The 18,377-nt window shown below is 45.9% G+C and overlaps 3 protein-coding genes across 3 annotated transcripts in view; 2 read left to right on the top strand and 1 right to left on the bottom strand.

Annotated features, from left to right (window-relative positions):
* Positions 1 to 18,377, bottom strand: part of sema5a (sema domain, seven thrombospondin repeats (type 1 and type 1-like), transmembrane domain (TM) and short cytoplasmic domain, (semaphorin) 5A) — a 90,226-nt gene that overhangs the window by 25,465 nt on the left and 46,384 nt on the right. Inside the window, exons 6-12 of the mRNA XM_019863398.1 lie at positions 15,112 to 15,174; positions 8,734 to 8,832; positions 6,969 to 7,182; positions 5,153 to 5,438; positions 3,738 to 3,873; positions 1,344 to 1,548; positions 432 to 639 (exon numbers count right to left, since the gene is read on the bottom strand). Coding sequence (XP_019718957.1) covers positions 432 to 639; positions 1,344 to 1,548; positions 3,738 to 3,873; positions 5,153 to 5,438; positions 6,969 to 7,182; positions 8,734 to 8,832; positions 15,112 to 15,174 — 1,211 coding nt within the window. The remainder of the gene's footprint in view (positions 1 to 431; positions 640 to 1,343; positions 1,549 to 3,737; positions 3,874 to 5,152; positions 5,439 to 6,968; positions 7,183 to 8,733; positions 8,833 to 15,111; positions 15,175 to 18,377) is intronic.
* On the top strand, positions 9,592 to 12,570 carry LOC109511966 (uncharacterized protein At1g10890-like). The gene is made up of 3 exons (XM_019863384.1): positions 9,592 to 10,522; positions 10,707 to 10,803; positions 10,935 to 12,570. The coding sequence occupies exon 3, from the start codon at positions 11,007 to 11,009 to the stop codon at positions 11,871 to 11,873; it is 867 nt and encodes a 288-aa protein (XP_019718943.1). The 5' UTR covers positions 9,592 to 10,522; positions 10,707 to 10,803; positions 10,935 to 11,006; the 3' UTR covers positions 11,874 to 12,570.
* LOC109511959 (cilia- and flagella-associated protein 45-like) lies at positions 13,168 to 14,837 on the top strand. The gene has a single exon (XM_019863370.1). The coding sequence runs from the start codon at positions 13,268 to 13,270 to the stop codon at positions 14,327 to 14,329; it is 1,062 nt and encodes a 353-aa protein (XP_019718929.1). The 5' UTR covers positions 13,168 to 13,267; the 3' UTR covers positions 14,330 to 14,837.

Below are 18,377 nucleotides of genomic sequence, written 5' to 3'. Positions count from 1 at the left end.
ACCCCCCCCCCCCCCCAAAAAAAAATAAAAAATAAAAAAACAGTTGTGTGCTCAACAAGGAATGCTGTTTGATTCTTAGCATGTGCGATGATGGATGGGATCCCACCCTTTTGCGCAATTTTTACACGCGGGCCTCTGTCTCGGGTTTGAACACTTAACGGACTGCCAGTCGGACAGAAGAAATTTATATGACCGATTACCAGTTTAGGGGGAAGATAGTAAGACAGAAGCGCAGTCGTGGGCGTCTCTCGTTTCTGGCATGAACGCTGAGTTGTTTTTTTTTTCCCCTTATAGTCTTAGCTAAAGCCCCCGGCCAACAGTGATCCGGCTCCCTCAGATAAGGGCACCCAACCGACACAAGACGAGGTGTGCTGGCTCGCTTTGGATGCTTTCCATTGAGACAAACGGTGTTTGTTTGCGCATGTACTCACTCTCTGCCCTTGTGGTAGCTGCACCGCTTCAGGGGGATCTTGATGACCTGGTCTCGAACGCCCACGTACAGCTCGCTTCGGCTGTGCAGGATCAGCAGGCTCCGAATGGGCTGCCTCTTCCTGGCGGGGAAAAGCTCGATCTCTTCCAAGAGGCAGCTTCCCGTGGACTGGTTCAGAGGCGAGAGCACTTTTCTGATTGTGCCGTAATCTACGAGAGGGAAGGAGCGGGTTTTGTTCTTGATATAGCAAAAGACCCCATTTGTACGTACATATAAACGTTAGAGCGCTGACCAAATTTATGAGAGCACTTCCGAGACCATGCAGCATCAAGAAGATGCGGACTCTTTTGATTTCAGTGAGCCTGGACATTTTGAACAGGAATGAACAATTTCAATGCGAGTCTGTCTGTGTGTCATTAAAACAAACCCAACGACATCACTTGCTACAATTTCTCCCGTCCCATGCTCCAGTATGTGTAACAAATGATTACAGAAGAGCAAGCAGATGCCTGGCGAGTGCCTGGTGTCCCACCGATAACGTTTTCCACGCTTCACTTCGGCTGTCGTAGCCTATTGTGACACGAGTGAGATCAAACGGGATGCTGATTGCCGGTGACACACAATAAGGCTGTGAGAATACACGCGAGATGTCGTTATAATCGCTTCTGACTTGATTGTTTGTTTTTTTTTCCTCAACACAATGCTTTCAGGGCCGTAACAATACCACGTGTGGGATTGCATGAGGCGGAACGAGCTTTACCTCTGCAGGATGTCAAATATGTGCAACGTTGAGAACACTCGCATAGTTCATACTTTTTAGTTCATTGCAATTTTGATTTATTGAGTTTTGGTTGACTCCAAAAAACGCGGCGCAGAACTGTGTTTGTCGAGCCCCTTCATTTGGAAAACTTACCTGTGGCTAAATAGATGATATGAAAGAGCATGTCTTTGCCCTGCACCACATCCACGGCCACGTGGCTGAAGCGGACGTTATCCTCCATGAAGTAGGGCACGGCGACCACGGGTTGGACCACCTCGTGCATCAACAAGAACTTCTGGGCGTCCTGCAGGTTCCTCTCCGTCAGGTTCACGTACGAACCTGAGTGGATGGTGCCGCACTGTGGAGGTGGACATGTTGGAGACTGTCACATAGATGACGTGCTGCAAGCTGCGGGTGATCCATACTTCAAGAGAGCTGCGGCGATGAATTCAAATATGTTGTTTTGACACTAAAGAATGAACCGGCCCCAATATTTGGCAGTAAACAATCTTTTCATTGTTATCTGCAGGGCTCTTGCTGTGCACATCATCACACTGAGAGCTGTCGGTACATTTCTTCACCCCGTGTGTCGAATTTTAATGATGAGGCATATCCATCATCTTTGTAAGCTTTTGTCATGCAGCTCATGAACATGTCCTGTATGTGCGGAGTGGACCTAATGTGGTTATATTCTTGTAACTCCCCAGTGCGATCATGACTTGTGATTTACCTCAGGCTAATCATACTTTAGGTTCCAGTTAGCTGAGGCCGGGCCATTGTGTGAGCATTAGTTCGAAGCGACGAGCTGCAGTAACAGCACGGCCACTTTATACGGATCGATTCCCTGCATTCCACCGACTGACAGATGAGCATCATGGAGGCTTTTTCCAGTGATGGGCAATGGATCATCGCCCTCACCACTTTAGCAGACGGGGAGCGCGCCTGGTGAGGGACAGCATCAAGCCTTTAGGCGTGCCTGCTCTTATATTGTTTTCCTCTCAGCAAAGAAGAGTCGCCGTATGAGCATATATCATGTGAGAGCATCTCCCCATCGTGGTTGTGGCTCAGTGAGATTGGCCTTGTGCGCACGGGGGGGGGGATCGCTATGATTGCATATCCGCCATCGTGACAAGACACACGCGGGGCACCTTTGAGATGGATGCGTGCGTTTGCCCGCTCGGTCCAGTTGAGGTGAGGGACAGAAGCATCATTTGGCGGCGTGTGCGCGAGTGGGTCCATCTCACCTTCTGTCCTCAGCTAAGATTGCAAGAGCCACTGAGCAAAGGCACCAGAATGGCATGTTTGGAAAAAAAATTGCTCATGACACAAGGGCTCGCCATTTTGATTGATCGAGACGGCAAGAAGTGAAAGTAAATTCAATGATGCCATTTTGATAAACATTAATCACGAATACTTGGTTCAAACATTCACGATTAGTCGGAGTACCTTCGCGTTATGAATAAACGTGCCAGAAAGCCTCCCCCAGCACAGACGCTAATACAATAACCCACAGCCGCAATACATCTAAAAATCAATGTGCGTGATTGAAACAAACAGCGGGATTTTCTGTGAAGACCGATCGCTTGCAAGGTTTTCATTGACTGATCAGGATGCGTGCGCTGAATGATGGCTTCACAGACTTCATTATTTGCCAGAAGTCTATACTCTATATTTTCTTGTAAACTAGCTGCGTTTTTAACGATGTCTATGTCCGCTCGGGTGTACAAAGGGATGAAACAATAAAATGGTGTCACCTTAAATTCCGCGCTCATAAATCTAATCCGGCAGCATTGACAAATTGATGAGGATGTCACTGAAACCGAGAGAAAGTGGGCGTCGGCCCAGTGGCGAGCATCAGTGATTGTGGGCAATTTTAAAGTGGGGGGGGGGAAAGATGGCAACGCAAGAGAAACTTTTGAAAGCACCTCTGTGGGGTGCATCGCCAGTATGCTGTGAAAGGGGAATGTGCTGGCATTCTTGAGCGGAAGGAAAATTGAGTTCCTCGAAGGAAAACGACTTCCATTCAAACAGCTTGTTTGCAGACATGAGAAAATGTGACAGCGCTGAGTGGCTTTCCATGTCACGGAGTGTTTGCAGAGTTTTCTCTTGTACAACATCGTCACGTTGAGTGCTTCTGCTTGGGAGGAAATATGCACAGGGCGCGCGTGTTCATGTGTGGCAGGCAAAGGGGCGGCGCAGCGATTGGCGGCTCGGCCTTGTAGGGATTTCGATCCCTCACGGCGAGCGCTGAGGATTATCTGTAAAACTCTCAGCGTGAGAGCCACTTGTGCTAATAAAACATCCCCCTTTCCCCTCTGTGTAATCAGCGGTGAGGATAAAGCACTTCAGTGCCGCATATGTAAAACAAGGATGGTGAGCAGAAGGTCTGGGAGACATTCTACGGAATGAAGCTGCAAAATGTAGAGAGCACCGCTGAATTTATTTGAAATGCGAGCGCGCGGTATGGACGAAATTAATTGGACCGAAATGATCGCGGGTTGTTTGAGGAGGCTGATTCAGACTGCTCAAGGTTTGTTTTTTCTCTACCTGGAAGTCGGGGTTGGGGTTGGGGTAGGGCAACCAGGCCGAGCGGGAGTTTTCCTGGTACTTGAAGGGTCCGTTGAAGACCTGCGATATGGCACTCAGATTAAAGGCACACACGGCGGATGCAGCGATGCTGTTTCTGAAAGTCAGGAAGCGGCAAGACGGGAAGAAAGGGGGGATGGCGGGACACAGATGATGGACGAGAGATACAAAGAAGTGTTAGTGCGCACGAGACGGCCAAAGCTGTAAACTGTATTTGGCATTGCCGTGAGCCAGTAATACACATGAAACACACCCGTAACGTCCACCCTGCGGTAAATGATGGCCGCTATTGGCTCGTAAATTCAAAAACGGGACACAATTAAACGCTTTGGCTTGTCTGATTAACGGCACACATCTCCGCGGTGAAATACAGCTTCGGCTTTTCCAGCTGTCACTTCCAGCATGTCCAAATGTCGTCCCGCAACAGTGGAAGACAAGATTGAGAGGACGCTTTTCATTCTCCACTCAGACTTGGCCCATGCGATTTAGAAACCGACGTGGCTGTTTATTAAAGTTAGTACCTGCAGGCGGAATTTTTCCACTACCTTGCAAACGACTTTTGTTTCCAGCAATTGGGAGCCATTGAATCGAGATTAGTCAGCTTTTAGGAAGTGTACGAGTCTGTGCGCGTGTTGCAAAACCGACCAATGAATCCCTTGATTTTTATGCATCTCTATTTTGTTTTGATGTATGTTTATTTAAGATGACATCTGCTTGTGTAAAATGCGTCAGCACACTTGTACACTCCCAAAAAATGCGTGTTGAATTGACTACATTTTTTTTGTCAAGTGTATCCGGTTCCAGATGATTTCATTTCACGCAGCCACTTGACTCAATAAAAAAATGGAGCAAACACGACACACCGTTTTTATCAGTGTTGTCACAACATCACACGGTCATGTGGAGGCGGTGGCAGCAGCGTTGAATCCCGATGGCTTGACGGGTCATCAGTCAAGCAGAGGGATTGTGAATGAGTGCGAATCACTTCAGTGCCAGTCGCATGAAAGTCTGCGGCGCGTATGCCCCCTGGAGTGCCAGCTATTTACGATCACTGGGCGGGAACTGAACCCAAAGGTTCGTTTTTTTTCCTTGATGTTTGCAAAATGTCTTTTTTTTTGTACATGCAACAGTCCTGCTAAATATTCCGTTTTTTTTTTTTTAGTGAGTTAGTTTTGTTCTCGTTGCTTTGCAAAGGTCTTCCAGCTGTTCCGACTGCAAGTGCTTCTCGGTGTTGAAGCGCGTTGAGTTGCCTTGTGTATAAAATGTGGATTTGCGGCGACTTGATTTGCACCAATTTCTCAGTGGGTAAGACACAAATCTTGCCAAAATCCGTGAAGCAAAACGTGGTGCCGATCCTATTACATGTGAAAACTCACACGTTGGTCGTAAAGATGCCGTAGAGCAGCTCCAGTTCCGGCAGGTAGAAGGTGCCTTGCAGCTCGTTGTAGTTGAAGGGGATTTCTCCCGGCCGGGAACAGTTGAGTCGAGCCTTCATGAAGGTCGTCCACGTGTCCTCCAGGAGGAAGCGCCCGCCGATGTCGTTCTTACAGACGCGGCCGGCGCGGGAGAAGACGGTGCGACCGCAGTCGTGCTCCACCGCGTACTCCCGAAAGAAGAAGTAGGTGAAGTTGCCGATATCGTAGGATGACACAAAGTTTGGCTCTGTGGATGGAGAAGAGAGAAATTGCTGCGCAAACCGTGTCAAACAGATCCAGTCACTGCGTCTGGGCGCGCGACGCAACCAAACAGCGGGTGACCAGGATTAATAACTACAGGCACTGTTATTAATGTCTTTGCATTCCAATAGGAAAACTCATTTTTCATCCTGAAAGGTTGAGAAGAGAAATGGCCAGAAGAGGTGAAACGCAACAGTTCTCAACCTGTCAGAAACGCGTAACCCCAGCGACACCGCCTGAGCAACCACGTTCATCTTTTATGTATGACGGTATTGGATCCTAACCGCACGCTTTATTCTCCTTGGCGGTGATTTAATTCATCCTTAAATGGAAGTGTAGCAGTCCCTCCTTTCTCATTTCAACCTTCTTATCCTCGGCACCTTTAAAGGGTGGAGCAGGAGAGAATAACAAATCTACACGCCAGAAAATTAGTAATGAAGCACCCATTTTCCCAGGAGTTGTCATCTCGAAGCATATGGTGACTTCTAATTTATTTTTTCAATTTGGCTGTTAGTCTGCTAGAGGGACTGCCTGACCAAATAAACTTCTCTTCCTCTTTGCCAAACACTCTAAGCTGTCTTAAACTCTCCACGATGCACCCAGGTGCCATTTTCCAAAAGTGCTTTTTCATCTTCATCGAAAAACTGAAGAATTACAAGCTTGGCGCTTCGGGATGTGATGGATATGAAAGCATGCCATAACTAACAAATGTGGCTGAAATGAAAACAAAACCAAACAAAACAAAATTAGGCTCTTTTCCAACTTAATGAATTAGGGGACGAAAGTAATTCTTCAACCCAGAGGCACGCGTTACACCTGCCAACCTGAGAATATAAATCACTTCCCACATTATTCGGGTTGTTTGAAAGTGCTTCTGACGCTATGGTAGACACAATTCTAAACATAACGTTAAATTGTTGTCGTTTATCTTTTACTTTGGGTAGATAAGGTGTATTGAGAACATGAAAGCGCCAAAGAGCAATTTGAATGCCGGAGAAACTGCTCACTTCTTCAAAACCTCCATTATTATTCATGACGGCCTACCTTGACACTGCACACTTCTTTTCAAACTGTGCCATTATTTTCAATCAAAAAACACAAAATGCAGTGCAGGGGCATGCATTGTGAGGCAAAAAATAAATACATAAATAAACAGTCATGAATATCTCAATAAACTCCTAGAAACAAACGCGAGCATAGCGGCAGCCCTCAGTGAAGCCGTCAGAACTGCGCCAATTGTGGACGTTGACGTGTTGTTATTGTTTATCATTTTCAGCTTTACATCTTCATCGTGTCATTTCTTCAGTGTCGTCCCATGACAACACATAAATAAAATTTGCAAAAACATAGGCGGTGTACACACTTTTGCGAACGACTTGACGAAGCCTTCTGAATCCATCACTCAAACCTAAGTGCAGCGTTGTAATGGCGTGCGAACTGTTCGGCCTATTTTAATGGCCCTGTACTCGGATATAATCTCTCAAATGTTTGCATTCCATTATCTACACCTGCCTACCATTAAGCCACTTGGAGTTGTACTGGGCAGTCCGTAGTGGTGGCAGGCCGCCCAGGCTTCGGTAGATGGCGGGGTCTCGCCCTGAAAAGTCCATCGCTGTGGCCGCGTAAAGCTCGCCGCTGGATGTGATGAGTGCGGTGGAGTTGTGGAGGGGATTGTACGGACATCGGGCCATTCCACTTATTTGGTCATGGATCTCGGTCAGATTGGTGAGCTGGGAAAAAAAAGAAAATAAAATCATCAGGAGGGTGAGTAAGTGGAAAATACAGCAGTAAACAAATGGTCATTGACAGGGCAGATATTTCTAAAACATACAATTTGTTACACAAGCGTCTTTTGGGAACTGAAACAAAATAAAAAGTAATGTACTTGTAAATGAGATGCATTTCTTATTTCTCAATCATGGATCATTGCAGAAAGCGGGCAGGAAAATTTAGGACAGCATATCAAAGGGCGACATTAAAATACAAACCACTGAGCTCTGGTAATGTTTTCTTTTCTGCTGCCAGGATGCAAATGGAGCAGACAAAAAAAAATCATTACATTATGTTTGGTTCATATAGCACACACAAAAGATACGAGTACAAAGCTTGGAATGGACGAAACCTAATCATAGGGCAGCTTTGGACTAATTAGCAGCATAAAGCACACAAATCCAGCAGCTGCCAAGTTCAAAGATAGGACAACATATGATGTGATATGACGCCAGCTATTTCCAAGGATCCTTAAAAGGTCTTAGCTTCGGCGTTTCCTGTTTGTTTTGCGACTCAGTGCAGCTGCTTGTCTGTGAAAAACATCACTCAAGCACATCTTTGAGAGGCTTTTTTTTTTTTGCTCATCCCAATATAAAAAAAAAACAATTTCCAGCTTGACCCTGACATTACTTTGACAACCTACACTTTTCCTCCAAGATGTATGACATCTTGCTCCAAGATGTATTATTTAATAGTCAACACAATACACAAGGATTAGCTCGGGGGGAAGTTCATTTAAGTTTGCCTTGAAGCGGAGGAGTGATTCTGGATGCAATTACTTTTCTATCACTCAAAAGTTCCGCACGTACGGTGACACAAGTCCTCCAATGTTGGCTCAACTATAAGCCTTGACCCATACGCAGCTCAATAACCTCTCTGGTCTCACACACTTTTACTAAAGACGTAATGAGTCGGCCAGAATGGCAGGCGGCACTCCACCCAACAAGAAAAGGCGAGTTCTGGAGTCAATTTCCGATTTGGATCAGAGGAGGTTTACGTTTGCGCTGTCCACGTCTGCTCCACCCAAACCACAACAAAACAGAGCGCTTCTGCATGCCCGGCCGGCTGCCTTGAAATGAAAGCCTACAATTGACTGGACTCCTCCTGTGGGCCGGGCCCGGACGGGTCCGTTTTAGGCCATTCCAAGGAAGAGCAATGACAGATCAGCTGTGCATGCAAGAGGAAGTGAATCTAAAGCGGCTCTTTTGTGCAGTCAGCAGCTGTACAACAAGGACATTGAAGTGTCTCTAAAAGCCCACAATAAAGGCTTTTTAAACACCTCGAGAATGGGCTTGATATTTGATGCAACTGAGAATTTAAAATGGTACGATGTGACAGGAACCCTAACCACGAGCATTCATTGAGATCAGTAGATCCTTTTTTTTTTTTTTTTTTGGTCACATTTTTTTCCCTACACAGTGGGAAAACACATTCTGAAAATAGGTCTATGCCATGCGTGCCCGTTATACGATAAAGGTCAAAGCGTCGAGAGCTTAGGGTGTTGCTTATACCGTTCGGTTGGTACAGATGGGAGTGAAGGCGTTGGTCCCGCAGGTAAAAAGCCGGTTTCCATTGACGAGCAGCACCCTGATGTAGTTCTGGCACTCCTCCTGCAAAAACAGACCAGAGAACGATGGACATTAGCAGCTGGAAGCCGAGCCGCTATCTACTTATTGATGAGCGGCAGCATTCGGCGCGGGGGCTGAATTACACTTTGTGCTGGCTAAAGAGACCAAAACACCTGAAACGGCGGGAGCGCCGCTCTGAAACGTGGTCGAGCTTGACATCATACGATCAAGCCTAATGCCGCTCAAGTCAACAGGAAGCACATCTGTGTGTCAGGTAGCTCGCTGACAAAACACAGTCAAGGCAGGAGAGGACCACTCGACATTAGTTGTGAAAATTGTCTCGACTGGGTCAGAAAGTGAAATCGGAATGTCGCTTGACACACTTCGCTCAGTCATGTCTCTTCTCAGCTTTCTGCCCCCGACAGAATCAATTCACTTTGCTCTCGCCGACAGTTAAGTACACACTTGCGCTCCCTTTCTCTTTCGTTCAGACTTTGGCGTGGGCCTGCAGCAAACCACTTAGCGGGAGCCTCAACAGAAATAAAGTTGGGTGCCGGCATGATTGATTTATCGAATGATTGATTGCCGAGGTGAACTTTGCCGTCAGGGTATCAGCTAAGTTTGGCTTGAGATCTCCATCTACAAGCCCACGACAAATGCAACCACTGTGGTCGCCGATTGATTTTTTATTTTTTTTCTCTCGATTGACAAATTTTCACAGGGTTTGGTTGTTTGAATAGGGCCGTCGAGGTGGCCCAAGTAGAAATCCAACACCTTTTACAAGCTGCTCATGTCTGAGACAATTAAGATGCCCTTGGTAAAAGCCCACACCAGTCTTATCTTTCACCGTCCCACAACGGTCCGATAGAATGGGGGACTTCATTCCATTCCTTCGGGTCAAGATGGAAGTTGACTCTCAAAACCGAGAACTATTTATTTATTTTTTTTTTTAAATGCATGCTCACATCAGTAGTTGCTACTTCGACTGCTGCACTACTGCAGTTTTTAATGGCTGCAGCCAGCCTCCGTGAAAGCATTCAGCTATGGACGTTATGTTTGTGTAATTCTTTCGAAAGGCCCGGTCCTAAAATAAATAATGACGCAGTTAATATTTTCCCAGACTTACAGTCCTGTTTACGAAAACGTCTCAACTAATGTTCCGTGACTGTATTGGAACACACAGGCTGCTGTAGTTTTGCTCGAGAAGAAAAAAAAAAAGCAATCAGGTCCCGTTAACTAAATTCGAGTCTTTCTTTCAGTTGAAATACATCAAATGTATAATAGCACATAAATGTACTCAAAGCACAGGCGCTCTGTCTATGCATGAGCTTATCAGTAGGATATATTCTTCCAGACAACCCCAAAAAGGCTCGTCAGCCGCAGCAGCAGAAGCCGGCCCTTTATTGCTATTCTTAGCCTGAACCACATGAGTCTTCTCTCACAGTGGAAGTGAGGAAAACAATTTTACTCTCAAGGACTGAGGTAGGGTTGGACTGTAATTCACGAAAACTACCCCTTCCGGATAGCCTCTGCCTGCTTGTCAAAGATCCAGACCGTACGCCGCGTCAAGTTAACTACAAGTTGACACACACGAGCGCGGATGAAAGCGAAGTTGAATTTGGTTATAAACCCAAACAGCTGGCTTGACACATAACTGACAACGCAAGCGAAAGGTTCACTCATAGTTGACAAAAGATGGAGCAAAACGGTCTCGTGGCGGCAACTTGATAAGGTAAGATACCCTGAAATTGAGATTGTTGCGCTTACGTACCAAATAAGACTTTTCTACCTTGGTTGCCTCACTTTTTTTCTGGCTGCCTCTCTACAAAGTTGTGACTTACCGAAAGTGCAACGCCTCATTGAACGTTCATTGCACCATTTACGACATTATTCGATCCCTTATTTTCTTTATGCAGTTGTGGATCAGAGCCCCGGCGTGATGTCACAATGTCAACTCTATGATGTCACTGAGAGTTAAAAGAAGGGTCAAGCCATTACTTTCATGCTACCCATGTGAGTTTTCAACTTGTGTTCTCATCACATTTTGAGAGTATCAAAGGCAAATGGTTGGATTCATCTTCCAAAATGGTTGACTGTATTCATTCTTTTTTGGGCTGACCCTCCGCGACCCATGTCACTATCAGGTGTGCGCGTGTGGGGTCCAGCTCCTCAATGTCAAGGAGAAAAAGCTGGTACTGGATGGAGGTCTATTTGGGATGAGCAACAAAAAGAAACCTTCCAAATCAGAGAAGAAACCTACTGTTCCTTCCCGTGAAAACGAGCCACAAAAAAAAATTGTGATCTGTAACCGAGGACTCCTTTACAATGTTCGAGTTCCACGTGAGGAACCGCACGACGATCCAATAAGTCTTTCGGCGTCCGAGTACGATAGAATCCTCGCGAGAGCCAGGGACCCGAGTTTCCTGGCCAAGGAGAAAGAGATCGGGGCAAAGGCTTCTCAAATAAAAAACGACAACACTCAGGCTGCAGAAGAAAGGAAACGGCAGATGATTGAGAAGGACGCTCGCCTGGTGAAGCAAGAGGTACGAACGGACGAGCAGTGCAAGAAGCAGAGCTTTGAACATTATCGGCACATGCGGTGCAGAGCTCAAATGGAGAAGGACAATCAGATTCTCAAGCTGGACACCTGTATTCAGCGTTGTAAGATCCAGGCTGAGCTGGACACCCAACTTGAGTGGAAAAAGCACTGCGAGGCTGTAGAGATTTCCAAAGAGAGGGCAGAGTTTGAGCGGGTTCGCAAGTGTCATCGGGACGCGCACTTCAAACACGAGGAGAGGGAGAGGAGGCGTAAGGAGGAGGGGCGCCTCCACCTCGACGCACTCAAAGGGCAGATAAGGGAAAAGGAGCACGCTGCGGCCGCCAGGCGTCGGGAGTGTCTCAACATGGCCAAACAGGTGTCTGAGGAGGTTTGCCTCGAAAATACGTGCATCGATGAGCTCAAGGAGGAGAGACTGAGCGAGCTCAGAGCTTCTGGGATTGGGGACAAATATTGCAGTTATGCCAAAAGGAAAACCACACAAGTCGGAGCAAAATCCAAACATTTCCAGTACCATGCGCTGTGAGCTTTGACCAACGTGGAGTAAAATGGATACAACTACCATGAGGACGACGAGGGCGAGGTGCTCGGCCAGCTGCGCACGGCACCGAGTAACAGTTTGTGGACAAGGCAGCCGCAAACATTGACGGATGACTGCAAGTTTGCCAACGGTGGCTGTCGCAATGGCCGTCTTATCACACCTGGATGCCGATCCTTCGTTACAAAACCAAAGGATCTCGGGAAAGTAGAGTCTTATCTTTATTAAATTAAAGTTTGTCTCTTCATCTGACTATTTTTGGCTTGGGCGGTTTTATGGATGGGCAAATAACCTCTTCATTTGTTTATTTAAAACAAAAAAAATGAGTGTAGAGTTGAGCCACAGCTGAAAACGGGCAACCAACATGAGCAACCCCTTCAGACACCGTTATTGTGCTTCATACAACAGTCACGTGATAAAACAAATAAAAATAAACCAATCATTGACTGTAAATGTTCACCACAATCTGGTAGGTCAACGAAATTTAGTAAGATGCCCGCACTTGCTTGCTTTTCATGCCGGTGCTAGGTAGGTGCACTGATCGTGATACGAGATGTTTACATGTGCATGTGATGGATGTCGTAAAGAGGGCATTTTGCACAATCACATGACATCGCTTGTCTTTTTTGTTCAGTTTTGTAGTCCAAGTGCCTAACCGTATGCAAATTAAAACTAACCAAAACAAGTCTTTCAGTGGCTCTTCTCTGTCGCTTCTGCACTTCTTTCTCCCAAACACCCAATCACGATTACAACACGATTGTATGAATGACTCAAGGAAATATTTTGTGGGTCAAATGAAACCGTGAATAGAGTGTCATGTTTAGAATATTCATGATTAGTGAGTGCTTTTTTTTTTTTTTCTCACCATAGGCAGTCCATTTTCCGAGATATTTGGTTCCGTTAGGAGGTTGTCGTTCGGTATTTTGATTCACCAAACCCACTGGAAGCCGTTTTCCAGTGATGGCGATTCCGATTTTTTTTCTGGCACAAAACTGAAGGAAAAGTGCTCCATCTGACCACGTGTCGCTCTCGATGCATCTTCGCTTTGCTGAACACTGAGGCATTAAGTCACATTCATTTGTACATGCAGTATGTATGATATGTAGTTTTCAGAACTCACCAGAGACCCAACGGATCTCGTGGAAATGATGTCATATTACGGCGTCTCAGTTACAAAGCCAACTGTGACTTGATAGTGATGTTGAACTGTGTCCTCAAATTGTGATGTCATCAGTCACCTCTATTTTAAGGTTGTGGATTTTCACATGTTGGACTTGATGTTGACATCATTTGTAAGAAGAGATGGGACAAGAATCCATTTGTAGTTTGGGAATAAACTCTGAATAAGATTTTTGGTTGCCTCGGGCGGAAAGAACAGAATCATGAATGTCGCGTCGTCAACTTTAGGGAGGCAGAGTCGGTACTGCATGAAGGACCCGACCTCCCAGGTGAATGGAAGTCTCTTTGGGATGGAGTCCAACCACAGGGTTCCTTTGATACGAATGCATCCAAAAAAGAAAATTGTAATCTGTAACCAAGGCTTCATATATAATGTCAGAGTCCCACGTGATGAGCTCCAAGAACAAACAATCGGACTTTCACACGCCGAGCACGAGCGGATCCTCGCGAAAGCCAAAGGCCCAAGCATCATCGACAGGGAGCTGGCCGTCTTGAGAAAGGCGGCGATCAAAAAGAAAGAGGACCTCAAGGCTGCCGAGGAAAGAAAGCGTTACATCATTGAGAAGGACCTTTTTGCTGTCAAGCACGAGGCGGAGAGCGAGCTGCAGTCCAGAAGGCTGGCCCACGAGCGCTACCAGCAGATGAGGGAAAAAGCGGCGATAGAAAGGGACAATCAAATGAAAAAGCTCGACAGGTGGATTTTGAACAGCAAAATCCAGGCCGAGCGCGACAAGCAGCTTGTGTGGAAAAAGCACTGCGAGGCCGACGAGATTTCACGAGAGAAGGCCGAGTTCGACCGGGTGCTCAAGTGCACGCAGGAGGCGATTCGCAAAGACGAGGAGAGGGAGAAGAAGCGGATGAGGGACGCTTACGCCCACCTAGAGAGCATCAAGGAGCAGGTGAGGGAACGCGAGCAGGCGGCCCTCAGCAAGCGCAGGGAGAGGCTCTATGAGGTCAGCAACGCCAAGGAGAAGGTTGATGAGAAGACTCGCTGGCTGGACGAATTTAAGGAGGAGAGACTAAAAGAACTCAAGGCTTGCGGGATCCCTGAAAAGTACTGCAGGTACGTCAGGAGAAAGACCAACGAAGACGAAGCGAACCCCAATCAATACCAATACCGTGCACACGATACATATGATCAATTACCGCGATGGACAAACCGCTTGAATAAAAAGCATACAGAGCAGGAAGAGCCACTAAATCCTTTCCCACCCTTACCACCGATCGCCATCAAGGATGTGCCTGAAGGAGGAGATGCAAAATGAAAAGCACCTGCCCCGATGTTTTTGTTTTCCACAGACTCATCACTCCGCCATCCCCTTTGCCCGGTCAATCAAACCTTCCGGCAATTTTCTTCTTAACCAAAGAGAAGTGACACATCGGTGAAGGAAGTAACGAGAGGCGATTTGTGGATTGACGTTACTCACGTGATTTGCTGCGAAGTGTGCAGTGTGTCACTTGTATCGGTGCAACGTATATGATGGGATGAGGGATGTTCTGAGGCGATCGTTGGGATTGTTTGCAAGTGTGGAACGGGATTTGTACTGTCACCAATGATGTCGAACAATTCTTTTTTTTTTCAAAGATCACGTTGTTTGACACGGTCAGTGGGATCAGTCCAACAATGTGTTTGTTTTTGCGGTTGACGGTGTGAAAGTGCACTGCGCCATCCAAAGAGGTGACCTGACCTGATTTATCGGGTGACCTTATAACTACCTCCACAAGCGGATGAGGTTGTGTTTTTAGCTGTGTTAGCACATATCTATGTTTCATACCAGCATCATTAATAAAATATAATTAAAACAAACTTACGGATAGTTGGCGTGTCGTTTCGAAAACTCAAATCATTTCAAAACAAGGCCTGAAAATGAGGTTCACGTTCATTTTGTATTTAATACCTGTCTTGAACAAGTACAAATGCAACAATGCTTGCTTACAACCAGGACAATTTTCCTAACCATAAAGCAGAAGCGCTTGAATTCACATTTCCCAAACCGATGCGTTCTTTGTGACACTTGAAATGCTTGGCCATCCATTCACAACATACCTCCGATTTTCCGCGACTGAAGCAGGCTCCCTTGGTAAACTCGTCACAGTGCCACTCAGCCTCCTGCAGAGAGAAAACCATCGTCAGACTCCTGAAAAACATGTTCAGTTCGCAAACATCAAGGGGAAAATCATGTCAGTGTGAGGAAAAAGCACTTTGAGAGCCCCAACAAAACAATGGCTGACCCATATAACCGATATCAGCTACATTTGTCCAAAGGCTGGCCAGAAAACAAAACAAACCCAAAAAAAAAAACCCGACAGCACATCATCGCTGTTGGTGGGGGAAAAAGAAAACGACAAACTACACAGATACGTTTTGAATCACTCATCTCCACATGAGGATTGGCAAGCGAGCGGGCTGACTTCAGGCAGAGGCCAGTAGTGAATGAATTTGTCATGATGCTCTCACCATCCTAACCACCGCAAACATACCGAGGCAGTTCACGTTTTGAAATCCAATTAATGTGCGTGCCGAGCACAGTCCTCGAGAAGCAAGAGCGCACAGAGCCAATTTGATTGATGTGAGTTAAATAAAAACATTTCAGCGCAAGACCCACAAGGAGTAGGATGTCAACGTATGTGACGGAGAATGGCAGAAGGGGCGGGGTGGAAATAAGAAGATCAAAACTTAAAGGTGAAAACGCCAGCCTGCTCCAATCTCGGCCAATTCATTTCCTCGTGACCTCTTGGGGTGCTGCTGTTGATTAAAGTTCTTTATTCATGAAATAAGCGTTGGCCTCGGGATGACATCGCCACTACGATCGCCTGCCAGTGATAGATGGAACTAATCAGTGGAAAACTTTGAGAGTGCCACAGGAGTTTAAAAATGTGTTTTATTTTTTTGTTAAGGCCTTTGCTTGAAAACAGAATTTATTTTTACTTGCGCTTGTGATGTTATGCTTTGGCTGTGTTTATTTTTTTGTTTGAGCAACTTCCTGGGTACCCTTTTCTGAAATATCAACCCATTTTATCTCATGGTTATCATCCTTGAACATCTCCCTCAAACTTTTAGGAAATGGATGAGATCATTTTTGGGGCAATATTTATCAGGATATTAAGGGTCAGAATCCTCAATTGTGTGTCACGGCAGAGATGAGCACCTTACTCAGAAATACTGATGTAACCAAGTATGGGATTGTATCATCTTCAAATTCCGCTCTTCCTATCTTTGTAAGGGCATCAGTTTTCAAGCCAGCACTTTTTCATTAGGTTGGGCCGGCATACCGAGTAACGTTATAGCCAGCGAGCGCACGTATGCAAATTTGAATAACTGCCTATACATATTGTCAGCATGAGGAAGGATCTTAAATGGAGTCGGAAAGCGAGAGAATCCGGTCCCATTTAAAGACGCTACTGCATATTAAGGCGTGCTTTTCTCTTCTCACTGTGACCTAGTCAATTCAAATTCCAGTCGCGAACTGGACATTCTGTCTGTGGCCAGGCAGTGCCCACACAGGTGAAGAGAACAGCAGCACTGCCCAGGCCCAGCCGAATTGGATTTGGGGGGGCTTTGAAAGCAAAGCGCTCACTTTTATAATTATGCAGCGATTTATCATCAAAAGTCAATTTTCTAAACACTTCTTGTTGTCCGTATTTAAGATGGGAACCCGTTCAAGTGTATCTGCCAGTCAGCATCCCCTTCCTCATGGCCTTCCATCCCATCTCGATGCCATGAGGACACATTCAAGCCTGCTATTGTTCAGTTTCATGTTCTATAAGGTGTCCGTCTCGGTGAATACTTGGAAATACTGGCAATTTCCCGCAACTTCCGAAGGAAAAGACCAAAAGAGATGACTGGGCGTATGGTTGCAATGAAATGGAACACGATTCCAAAAAAATAGCGGCTCTACAATGAGATAGGAAATGGAATCGCATTGAAGTACTTTTAAAGAATGACAGCATTTTGAGATTATTTTAGTGCTGCCAAATATATTTGTGGTTATTATTGTAATCATTACATGCGGTGGTATAGCTACTGAGAATAATTCCTTTTGTTACATCACTCTGAATTATGTGACAACAGTTTCACTTTCGGTCTTCTTCCAAAATACAGCGACAGTCAGACAGTAAACTCGCTGTAGCATTCTCTCTACCCTCAAAATGACAATAGACAATAAAACGTCGCATTTACATGGTTATTTGATACCAAGTGACGATGGTGCAGTCGGGCTGCTAAAGTGATTGACAGGGCAGCACATCCAAGGATTGCATGAGCAGTCACTGGAAAGCAGACCAATCAATGAGAGTCTTGCAGGAAGGTGGCAATGAATCAGAGATGACACACAGAGTTAATTCAGTCATGTCAGTCATTTAGTTAGTGAACCAGATAGAAGATTCAGAAAAGAAGGAGCAACCTGCTGCAAATCGAGATTTTTCTGTACCAAGGCAGGGAAGACATCAAGGCGGTGTTATAACAAACACATCCTGAGATGTGTGTCACTCAAGCGCTGCTGCTACACCACGTGAGCAGTTTTCAGAGCATCACGTCGAGCCTTATACTCAGTTGTGATTGCTCACACGCCGTGAGTGATGTACAGACACCGACTGAGACGGCAGGCCCAGGGGGGATGCATAGAAAGCAAGGACAGGACATATGCAACAGCAAATAAGCAGAGACTGCCGTACTTGAGAAACCTGTCAAAATGAGGGCCAGAATGTGGACTGAGCAAAATAGTGAACGAGTCAGGAGGTGAATTGTAAAGCCGCATTATTATGAGCAAAGGAAGCTCAGGAAGGACTCCCTGCTGCCAGCTGTCCGACTGCATGTGTTATCATTGAAAGACACAGCGCTGGGAGTCAAAGCTGGACAGATTAGACTGAATTCAGTGAATCACCAATATTCCAGGTACGTTCTTGCTGCTCTGGCATCGTATTTACCCTCCAAATGGATACATTTATGCAGAAAATTGGTGGACTGGCATCGCCTGAGGTCTGAACTGCCACTCAAATCTTTTGCTACTCTACAAGATTTCCGAGTGTGGCTGCGAAACTTGTTGGCAATTGTAGCTTTTGTAAGGTCAGACGTCAGTGACGTCAGACCTGTGATAGTGCCCAGCTCACAAGCGCTATTCTAGTTTTTCCCTGCAGGTGTTGGGTTTGGCTTTGTAAAGTCAAGCTCTTTTTCACCCAAAATCATCAAAGCATTCATGGAACTCACTTTGTGCATTGGAAGCACTTTTTGAAATGCTTCCCATGACATTCGAACCATAACACGGCCTAAAATACCTTGGTTGGGTGAAAAACTAAAAATTGAGCACAAGGACT

The sequence above is a fragment of the Hippocampus comes genome, unplaced genomic scaffold, assembly GCF_001891065.2.
Source record: "Hippocampus comes isolate QL1 unplaced genomic scaffold, H_comes_QL1_v1.1 scaffold360, whole genome shotgun sequence".
Lineage (NCBI taxonomy): Eukaryota > Metazoa > Chordata > Actinopteri > Syngnathiformes > Syngnathidae > Hippocampus > Hippocampus comes.
The sequence above is the reverse complement of the archived record's forward strand: the minus strand, read 5'-3'. Positions and strand labels throughout refer to the sequence as shown.